General features: G+C 34.5%; 1 protein-coding gene across 1 annotated transcript in view; it reads right to left on the bottom strand.

Annotated features, from left to right (window-relative positions):
- ipo13b (importin 13b) overlaps nt 1-10660 on the bottom strand; it is a 47617-nt gene extending 36957 nt beyond the window's left edge. Inside the window, exons 1-2 of the mRNA XM_048208010.1 lie at nt 10245-10660; nt 609-734 (exon numbers count right to left, since the gene is read on the bottom strand). Coding sequence (XP_048063967.1) covers nt 609-734; nt 10245-10292 — 174 coding nt within the window. The 5' untranslated portion in view covers nt 10293-10660. The remainder of the gene's footprint in view (nt 1-608; nt 735-10244) is intronic.
- Nucleotides 10661-11402: the final 742 nt, after the last annotated feature.

Genomic DNA, 11402 nt, shown 5'->3' on the forward strand with positions numbered 1-11402 from the left:
AAAAACTGCTTGGCGAACTCACAATTAAATAACATATTTCAAATCAGCTAACTACCTTAGGTTCTTTGGGTGAATATCATGAACCCTGTAAAGAACTGGGTCATATTTCACTCCAAAATGTATTTTGCATGAATCCTATTTTAGGATGATCAAAACTATTGCAATATGATGTTTTTCCATTACAATTAAACAATTCATTTTTGGCCCCCACAATTTCATTACTGTGATGCAAAAAAAAGATCAGCATTTCAATGATCAATTCTCATTACAGAAACATCAATGATGTTTAAATTGCAAAGATTTAAGAAGCATGATGGAAAGTTGCAATGTGAAGAAAAAAATCTTTATGCAAAAATAACTTTTTTGCCAATTTTGGGATGACTCAGATGACATCTTTTTGTCAAATGAAACCAAATGAAATTGAAACCTGAGGTTGAGATGTGTAGGTTAGTTGATGCAACGGCAGCTGCTACAAAGCAACTGCCAGCAAACGCAGTAGAAGCCATTGTGAAACAGCATTCCCAACCCATTTAACTTGGGTATAAAGGACAAGCACAGATGGAAAAGGAGGGAATGACAGTGCAGCAAACAGAACGGGATGTTCTTACCTTCTCCGGTCTCAGTAAAACCCAACAGAACTGCCATGCCTGAGGAGACACTTGAGCCTGCATCAGCCATTTCTGAGCCAGATTCTTATTCTCGATGTTAGGATCATAATAAAGCTGATGCAGGGCCTGAGAGAGACACACAAGGAGAGAGAGACAGTTTTAGACAGTGATACATTGCACTCTGGCCATTATGGAGCACGTGGATACAAAATAATAACGCTTTATTAACCCCAAGGTTCCTGCGGGGCAGTTTAACAGACACGTATATGAAAGCGTGTGCTGTTAAAGTGATTCTCCGGGTCTCACAACTGCTGATGCTTGTGCCTTCATTTCTGCAAGTAAAGCATTTAATATGGTGGGAGGGCACAGCAAATGATGACATATTCATTCAGCAATAACAAGAAATAATTAAAGCTTCCAGTGTTTACCACAAAAATACATAGTTTCAAAATTAACTAGTCAGTACTACCGTTCAAAAGTTTGGGGTTGGTAAGATTTTTTTAATTATTTCTTAAAGAAGTTTCTTCTGCTTCTGTATTTGATCACAAATACAGTAAAAACAGTAAATATTTTTACAATTTAAAATAACCATTTTCTATTTGAATATAATTTAAAATGTAATTTAATCCTGTGATGCAAAGCTGAATTTTCAGCATCATTACTCCAGTATTCATTGTCACATGATCCTTCAGAAATATTTTTGTGTAAATCAGTTTTCATGATTCTTTGATTGACAAAAAGTTCAAAAGAACGGCATTAATTTCATTATAAATGTTTTAATAAATGATCAATTTAATGCATTCTTGCTATAAAAAAATATTTCTGACCCCGATGTATTATTAGCCAAAACGTCTATATCACAACACTATGTTTAGGTGTAAGTATTTTTATGATTTAGTCTGAATACTTCAGTCATAAAAGATAAAAATCAAGGATGATCAGAGAGGAATCAGAGATGTGTGTGTGTCACTACATCAGAAACCCCCTGAGAAACAGCCATCTGTCAGAGTAAACCTGGTGACATGACAAAACCAACTGTGTGTGATCAGATTTGAGTGCTATTAGCCGGAGATGCTTTAAATCCTTAAAAAACTATTAAAAATAAATATGGTACAAATGGATGTTCAAGTACATCTTTTGAAATGTTTCTATGGCAACCATCTATTCTGCACAAACTCATTCTTAAAGACCAGCACTGAATGACTTTGGTCCATTGACATGGTTAGCGCATTCGATCTTGCCTATGTGTGTGTGCGATGACTCACTCATTCTGTAGGATCCATTTTACCCAGACATATTAATCACTTGTTCAAACTGACTCTATGAGCTGCGCTACAGGCATTGTCTGTATTTGTACTATCAGTATAAATTCTGCTCCACATTCTGGTTACTTAGAAAAGAAGAGGATGACCAATCAAGATTGAATGCTAAGCGACCAGTTATCGCTTTCAAATGTGATGTATAAGGAAGGATGGGTAAGTCAGAAATTGTATACTATGCTAAAACAAGCAGGTGTGACCAATAGCAATGTGCAAAACTACACATTTTTTGCCTGAATGACTAGTCAACTAATTGTCTTAAAGGATTAGTTCACTTTCAAGTGAAAATTAGCCCAAGCTTTACTCACCCTCAAGCCATCCTAGGTGTATAAGACTCTCTTCTTTCTAATGAAAACAAATATTAATCAATATCCTGATGCATCCAAGCTTTATAATGGCAATGAATGGGGGTCACTGGTATGAGCTGAAGAAAGTGCTTCCATACACATCCATCCATCATAACCGTACTCCACACAGCTCTGGTGGGTTAATAAAGGCCTTCTGAAGCAAAACGATGCGTTTGTATAAAAATATATCCATATTTAAACAAGTTATGAAGTCAAATATCGAGCTTCCACCAGACCGCCTTCCATATTCAAGTTACAAAGAAAGTGTAAACTGGTGTCGTGTCACTTACACTTTTTTTCCGTAAGTTGAATAAGGAAGGTGTAGGATGTAGCTTAAGCTTTGTGAACTGCAAGTGTTTTACATTTTCTTCGTACGTTGAATACGGAAGGCGGAAGCTCGATATTTGACTTCATAACTTGTTTAAATATGGATATTTTTTCACACAAATGCATCGTTTCGCTTCAGAAGGCCTTTATTAACCCCCCGGAGCCGTGTGGAGCACATATTTATGATGGATGGATGTGGATGGAGGCACTTTCTTCAGTTCATACTCGTGACCCCCATTCACTGCCATTATAAAGCTTGGATGCGTCAGGATATTTATTAATATTTCTCAGATTGTTTTCATCAGAAAGAAGAGAGTCTTATACACCTAGGATGGCTTGAGGGTTAGTAAAGCTTGGGCTAATTTTCACTTGAAAGTGAACTAATCCTTTAAGGAAGCCTTTAATAATTAGGGCCCTATAATTTCCGCGATCACGGAATCGCAGAATCCATTCATAAAAACGGAATTTACTATATAACGCGGAATGTCACGGAATTTGTCAAATTTTTGATGAATGAATTAAAAGCAGATCAGTACACTTAAATTAAATCGCGCTATAGACTAGTGTCTGTGAATATTAAACCGCAAAAAGACTATTTAAACATGAATCCTGCATGCCTGTGTGACTGAAATTAATGATGCGGAAGCGCAGTTTCATTTAACTCACGCACACTCGCACAGGCGCACGCACGCTGAAGCACATGCGACGCTCGCGGTGTTTTCGTCCTCTGTCACCTCACTATATGAACGCACAAATTCATCTCCAGAGCTGCTCTGAAAGTCACTTCATCAGCATTTAACCGCTTCGTTTGAGAAAACTACCGTCATAAACACAGAGAAACTCAAAGCTTTAGACAAACCGTCAAAATAAAAGTTCGATTTAACTTGACAGAAACATATTACTGTTGTACAGTAGAATTTAGATCAATTAATTGAACAATAAATTATTAAAATATATTTTTAAACAATAATCTCAGTGTTTCTTCCATGTTTTAATTTTAAGAGTAAAGCTCTGTTGTGCAGCACATTGTTTGACAAAAAAGTTTAATTTCATGATTAAAAGATCAATTAAATGGTATGCGTTCATTTGATTGCCAGAAAAATTTAAATACACAACAGAACTTCTGAAAAAAAAAAAAATCATAAAAGTATATTTTTTTAATTAATAAATATTGTTGTTTTTAAGAATTCAATTAATTAGACATGCTTTTTGATTATTAAAATGGAATTAAACCATTAAAATGCAATCCAGAAAACAGAATTTAGTATAAATAAAATTTGAGGAGAAAGAATAAAACGTTTATCATAGGCCCCCAAAAAAGGTTTTTTTTCTTGTTAAACTTTTATTAAATTGTTGGTAAATTGGACAAGATTCATTATTTAAATTAATTAGACATGCTTTTTGATTACTAAAATTTAATTTAACCATTAAAATGGAGTCAAAAAATAAATAAAACGGAAAAAACGGAATCCAGAAAAATTAAAACGGAATTTGGGAAAAAATAAAATGGATTTCATAGGGCCCTAAATAATCATGCTGGTTTAAGTTGACCAGACTGTGATCAGATGTCTTTCTTGAAGGGATAGTTCACCCTAAAATGAAAATTAAGCCATAAAATGAGTCACCCTGGTGTTGTTCTAATGCCGTATGCCCTTCTTTCTTTTATGGACCACCAAAGGGAGAATTTAAAACGCTAGTCCATATAAATGGCAGTGAATAGTGACAAGCATCAAGCTTTTTAAAAAAGACTTTGTAAAATCTTTGTAAACACGACTTGTTTCTCAGTGGACTAATCAAAACCTGTTCATCCTGAATACCAAAAACTGCATAAATCCAGACAATTAAAGATTTTTGGGATTGTGTTCAACAGCCCATCTGGAGTAATCAGGAACAGCTATTCTGACATCATCAGCCATGTGTTTTGTGATTCATTTCCATTGAGTCAGAAGTAAATAATCAAATAAACAACAAAAACAACAACTAAATCACTTGATATTCCAGTAACGATGAGAGCACTACAGCAATTTGCTACATTATCACATTATGAGATACCCCTTTTGACCTTTCGGCACTAATAGATCAGATAAATGTGTGTGTGTTTGTGTGTGTGTGTTTAAGAATCACAGTGAGACATGGCTGTCGACTGGTTTGAACAGTCAATGGTTGGAAAACATATGAGGTTGCCCCGACAACCGAATCCCTGCACACAAGCTGAGATATAATTAGCAAAGCTAACGGTCGAGCCAATCAAGACACAATAGTGGAACATGACAACACACACTCCAGATGCCCTGGGTGAATAATCAAACACACATTCACATGGAAACCATCTAAAGTCAAGCATCTGATTCCATCTCAGTCCGATTATCTCCAGCAAATATTAGGTTTCCTGTGATTAATTACAATTGAGGAGTCCTGATAACAAACAAACAAATCACTTAATCAGAATTATGTGCATAACTGACATGAATATTACCCATTTTTTCTGCATAATGACCTACGCTTCTCTGCAGATGGTTACGCCTGACCATCACACCGCCCAGAACAATACACAATAAACACATACAACGACCTCTGTGTGCGTCGTCTGCTGTGCAACGAGACTGAGAGAGAATAACCGTGGAAGAATGACCGAGACAGTGTCGTCCTGATACAGAAGCTATTGCACATCTTGCAAAAAAAGGCAGAAATGTATTTTTAACCATCTATCTGACAGCGAGTTCCAACAACCAGCACATAAAAGCATCTGCCGTTCGCAGCTCATCAGAAAACAAGCGCCAAAACTGATGATCAGAAATTAAAACCAGTTCTCAGTACAGTTTGCGATTTGGGACTTTTCAGGACCATTTAGTGTTTATATTTTAGAGAAAACTCTACCTGAAGAAACTCAGGAATTACATCAATAAAGATTAATTTGCCTGAAACGAATCTCAATGCTAAACAGATGATGTAAGCTGGGTTCTTACTAAGATTTTGGCCATGATTTGACCGTCTGAGACACATTTTGTGAATCCCAAAAGATTCCTCAGATCGTAGGCCAAGTCTTTGATCATTAGTTTGACATGTTCACCGGCAGCTGATTAATGACCGTTGCGATCAAATTTTACCTCGAAATTCTGCTGGTGTCTGAAGATTTGACACACAGTCCTGTAGTCTGACTTCTCCTACGACAACTGTCAATCAAAAACCAATAGGAGTGCCGAACCTGATGATGCAATTACTACCACTTGCTCCACGCACGTCGTCTTCATTGCCATGATCAAAATTAACACCAGAGATTGTTTTTGTTTGCTAGCCACCATTTCTATCCAGCATGCAATGCAGTTCACGGTCACCGAACGTGTCACGGATTGATGATGTAAAACTCCGGAGGAGTGTTCTTGCGTGCGTCTGTGTTTAACACATCTTCACTGCCGTACAGTCTGACATGAATGACAACTGAGATGTTACAGTGTGACATGGCTTACAGTGGGGATCATGTTCATACAGTCTGAAAGCAACAGTCATAAAGGACTTTTATAAATCATAAAGTGTGCACCTGGCTTTAGCCAACTTGACAGCTCATATAACACAAATTTTTTTAAAACGTGCAATAACTGTGCAATAATTTATATATATATATATATATATATATATATATATATATATATATATATATATATATATATATATATATATATATATATATATATATATATATATACATACAGGGTTTGGGAGTAACGAAATACATGATTTGAGTAACTGTATTTCATTACAGTTTCATTTTAAATGGGTGGTAATCAAATTAGTTACATTTGAAAAGTATTTCAGATTACCAAAGTGATTACTTTGAATTTCATTTAAACATTAATGTAAACTGTGATAAAAGCAATTGGTGATACTCTGACTCTGACAGTCTGCAAAAGCATCAGCTACATTTCTGCCCATAAGTTTCATTCCTCTTGCAGAATATGCAACATTTTAATAATTTTAACCAAATAAGAGGGATCATAAAAATTGCAAGTTATTTTTATTTAGTACTGTCCTGAATAAGCTATTTCACATAAAATATGCTTACATATATTCCACAAGACAAAATGACTGAATTTTTTGCCCCATTCAAAAATGGATTTACCCATGAATCTTAACTGTTCTGTTATAACCTGATAATCCACGACTGTTTTCATGTTTTGCAATAGTTGTTTGTGAGTCCCTTGTAACTGTAAAAAATGGTAATTGCAACTTTTTATCTCATAATTCTGACTTTTTTCCTTGCAATAGCGAGTTTGCATCTTACAGTTCTGAACTTTTTTCTCAGAATTGCGAGATATAAATTCGTAAATGCAAGTTATAAAGTCAGAATTGCATGATTAAAAACTAGCAATTCTGTCTTTTTTACTGGGAAATTGCGAATTCTCAGAATTCTGACTTTATAACTCGCAATTGCAACTTGCAATTCTACAATTCTGAGAAAAAAGTCAGAATTGTGAGAAAAACTTGTAATTACCTTTTTTTTGTGTGTGTTATTAGTATTCCAAAGTATTCTAAAGTATTTAAATTAAGTTACAAAACTTGGGTAATCTAACGAAATACTGTTACGAATTACTTTTTAAAGCATGTATTTTGTAATCTGTAGTGAAATACATTTTAAAAGTAACCTACCCAGCCCTGTGTGTGTGTGTGTGTGTGTGTGTGTGTGTGTGTGTGTGTGTGTGTGTATATATATATATATATTTATATATATATATATATATATATATATTATACACACACACACACAATAATGCAATAATTTAAATCCAAACAGTGACTTTTTTTCTTTTTTTTTGGGCCGGGCAGTATGTGTGTGTGTGTGTGTGTGTGTGTGTATATGTGTATATATATATATATATATATATATATATAAAAAAGAAAAATATATAAAAAAAAGAAAAAAAGTCACTGTTTGGATTTAAATTATTGCATTATTGCAGTGATTATTATGTTTCTAGCATGTTATATGTTTGGGAACAGTTCTTCTAACCCTAATTGATGGAGTGTGTAGTTTTTCTTTTCTTAAACATCCATTTAGGAAGTCGTATCATGGCCATATTCCAGGATGACAAAGCAAGATTTATCAGGCTCAAATTGTGAAAGAATGGTTGTGAAGGAGCATGAAGAATCATTTTCACACATGAATTGGCACCTCTGAGTCCAGACCTTAAATTCACTGAAAGTCTTTGGGATGTGCTGGAGGAGACTTTACAGAGTGCTCACCTCTTGCATTGTGTAGAGGTGCACCAATACTAAATTTTTCTGCCGATACCAATAACACTCTCCCAAATAATGTTGCAAACTATACAGGGAACCCTCTCATTTGGTACACTACAATATTAGAGGTTACAATTAACAACAGAAGTTTTATATTCAGCTGCTGTTTATTTTCAGATATAATAATTACACTCCTCTCTAGAGTTTTTTTTTATATATTAGATAGCTAAGGAATTGTGAACATTGGAAAACATTCCTGAGGTAAATGTGACATGACGTGACATTGTTCACAAGCTGTTTTATTGACGTCTTTCCGCGGCTGAAGCACAAATAAAGTGATTACATGAGACATGATACATTCTGTTAAACTGTACTAGGCTATATCTTTCAACATACCTTTGATATTCATGCATTTTTTTCGAGATATAACTTGTATTGAAGAGGAAGTTCCGCCTGAACTAAGCATTACAGCGATCTGACACGTCACATTTAAGAGCGTCAAAACGCCACTTATTGTTATTTGTTATTTCATGATAAAATGGACAGAATTTGAAAACTGAAACTGGTACAAACCACAAAGCCTTTTGCGATTATTGGATGGGAGATGCTACAAATATTTGATGAAGCAAAAAATAAAAATAAAAACGCAGACCTGGCAACCCTGGCTTGAAATACGGATGATTCATAGGGTCAATAAGAGCCTGCTTCAGCGTCAGTATTTTTAAACTGTTAATGCGTTAAAATTCAACACATAAGCTGGGTTGCCTGAACACGTTTTTCCGCACCCTTTTGATTGACAGGATATAATCGTTTTTAAACAATAATACTATAATAATGGCTTTTAACGGCTGATACCGATTGCTTTCCGATATATCGGTGCATCTCTAATTTATTTATATATATATATATATATATATATATATATATATACATACATACACACACACACACACACATACATACATACATGCACACAGCTTGAGGAGTGAAAGATGATGATTTGATTTTAAAAAAGCATATATGCTACTTATTTTGATCATTTTGGTTTGGTTTGATTCTGCATACCTTGTGGTACTGTGTCTGTATTTATTGCAGATATTTATTGTCTTTTAGTCCTTGTGAAAGGTGCAATCCAAATAAAACATCTAAAATGTATATATAAATGTGGTACTGTAGTTTCCTAAATTAACTGTTTAGTATTTTCTTATTTATTGCCATGCAATGTGGTAAAAATGTCACTAAAGCTGACCTTGACATAATAAATGGAAGTATTAACCGTAAATGCGTTGACAAAAATATTAATGTTACATTTCTGCTTTTAAACCCTCCCAAATTTCTAGCCCCAAAGACTTCCACTGTAATTGCAGTACTGTACACAAGCTGAAGGATGAGTCAAAATTATTTTCAGCAGCAATCGAGTGCATTCCTTTAAAAAGACACAATGTTTGCTGCTAATGGGATCAAAAGCTATAACAATTATGAGTGTATGTCTCACATGAGCAGAACAAAGCGTTTGTTTTGGGGCTGACAGTGGCTGTCCAGGATAAAGATGAGAAACCCTCCACCAGGCAGAGATGAGACGGACGAGACACCACCCTCTCTCCTCTCCTCATCCTTACAGATGGATCGATATGGCTCTCTTTTCTCTAATCTAATCTAATGATGAACACGAGTTTCACGTTTGTAACCTGATCATCTGAGATCAGCTGCATTACAATCACATACAGAAACAATTAAGCTCAGAAATAGACAAAGGCATAAAATTGATATATACAGTTATCAAAATAGAAAGCAAATTAAGACAGATCAACTAATCGTCACATTTTTTACACTGTTGTTGACAGCATCTATCAAGGGCGAATCTCACGACACCTGTCAAGAAGATGTCCCGGTCATATTTCACCACAAAATTAAAAGAAAGGAATGAGAAATTATATTATGCTCTTTGAGAACATTAGGTATTTTTAAAACCTTATATTTTGAGCAATGGGGCATAGTTTTCATGACAATTAAGCACATTTAAACCAAATATTCTGTGTAATAAATAATAAAAGAATTAAGATATATTATTATTATTTGATTATGGAAGTACTGCCTTTGATTTATGCTGGTTTAACAAGAAACACAGTTACATTACAGTAGTGAGAAACTAATATTACAAATTTAAAAGTATATTAAAAATTACAAACAAATAAATCTAACAAAAATATTAATGATCCAAAAATAGAGTTCATTAAATGCAAAATAAAAATAGTTGTTCTTTATGAAAATCACCCACTTGTTCAACAACAATATTCAAACTATCAAATATTACACATATATACACTTTTCATTAAGAGTAAATGAACATTAAATAACTTAGTAAACAATATTAGCGACTGACAGAATGATAATAAATGTATATATTTTACCTTCTCCACGTTTTCCACAGTGAAGTCTGCGGCTGTGTCCGGTTCCATCGCTGTGTTTACTATAACACACACCTCCTCTCGCTCTCTTGAACACGATCTATAAACTTATGTCTTATAAGAATCCTGCTGATTAATATAATTACAATAATAACGCTGATTAATTTCACTGAGGTGAATTTGATTCGGCCCGGCGCGCGATCAGGCCGGTGCGCGCGAGCTCATGTCTCTCATTCTCATAATTCACTCATGATAAATCTCACTCATATCTCAGATGAGCGATAAAATATGACCATATGTCACATCTATGTTCCCGCGGGTCTCTGTCCGGTCCCGGTGATCCAGTGTGCGTATGTCCTCCCTCTACCGTTCTTGTCGGTATGACTGAACAGATGAATCGATGATTCGACACGCGCTGCGCGTGCCCAACCCTCTGCCTTCATTAAAAAAACTATTCCCATCTTAAATATGTTTCATTATTATTATTATTATTATTTTAAATGTGTATTTAAAATTATGCTGCTTTCATATAACAATGGATTATTTGAGTTTGCCATGACGTTCATGTTTAATCAGGCTAAATTTTAATGGCCCTGTAAACGGTCCTTCGCCCAGCATTATGGGCAATGTAGTTTTTCATGTGATATTCATGTGCGGTGTCACAGCGACTCTGTGTGGCACTTTTGAAGTTTTCCATGGATTTCGGTTTCTGTTAGTGTGCATTAGATGGAGCTCTCGCTCCATTATATACATTTACACCATATATTAATTTAATATTTGCATATTAAATTATTTGCTCTTTAAAACTGTATAGCATTTCCCATTTGGTTACCATTTTGTATAGGCTACCATTTGGTTTTTGATTTTCGTGTAAGATGAAACAATTGTGAATTATTTACATTTATTATTTTTTTTATTATTATTATTTTTTATTGTGTATTGTAAGAAAGCACAGCACTGGTGAGAAAAAAAAGTTTAAAGTAGTCTAATTCATCTATCGGTGTCCCCTCTAAAAACATAAAAAGCTATCTAAACTTAACTTAAACAGTTTTATTATCATCATTATTATTAAAATATTAAATTTGAAGAACACAAACTTGTAGGAGTAGTAGTAATTGGAGCTTTTGCATCGTCTGAGCTCTGTTATATAACCTTGTGTTT

This window comes from Megalobrama amblycephala, linkage group LG11 (genome assembly GCF_018812025.1).
Source record: "Megalobrama amblycephala isolate DHTTF-2021 linkage group LG11, ASM1881202v1, whole genome shotgun sequence".
NCBI classification, from domain to species: domain Eukaryota; kingdom Metazoa; phylum Chordata; class Actinopteri; order Cypriniformes; family Xenocyprididae; genus Megalobrama; species Megalobrama amblycephala.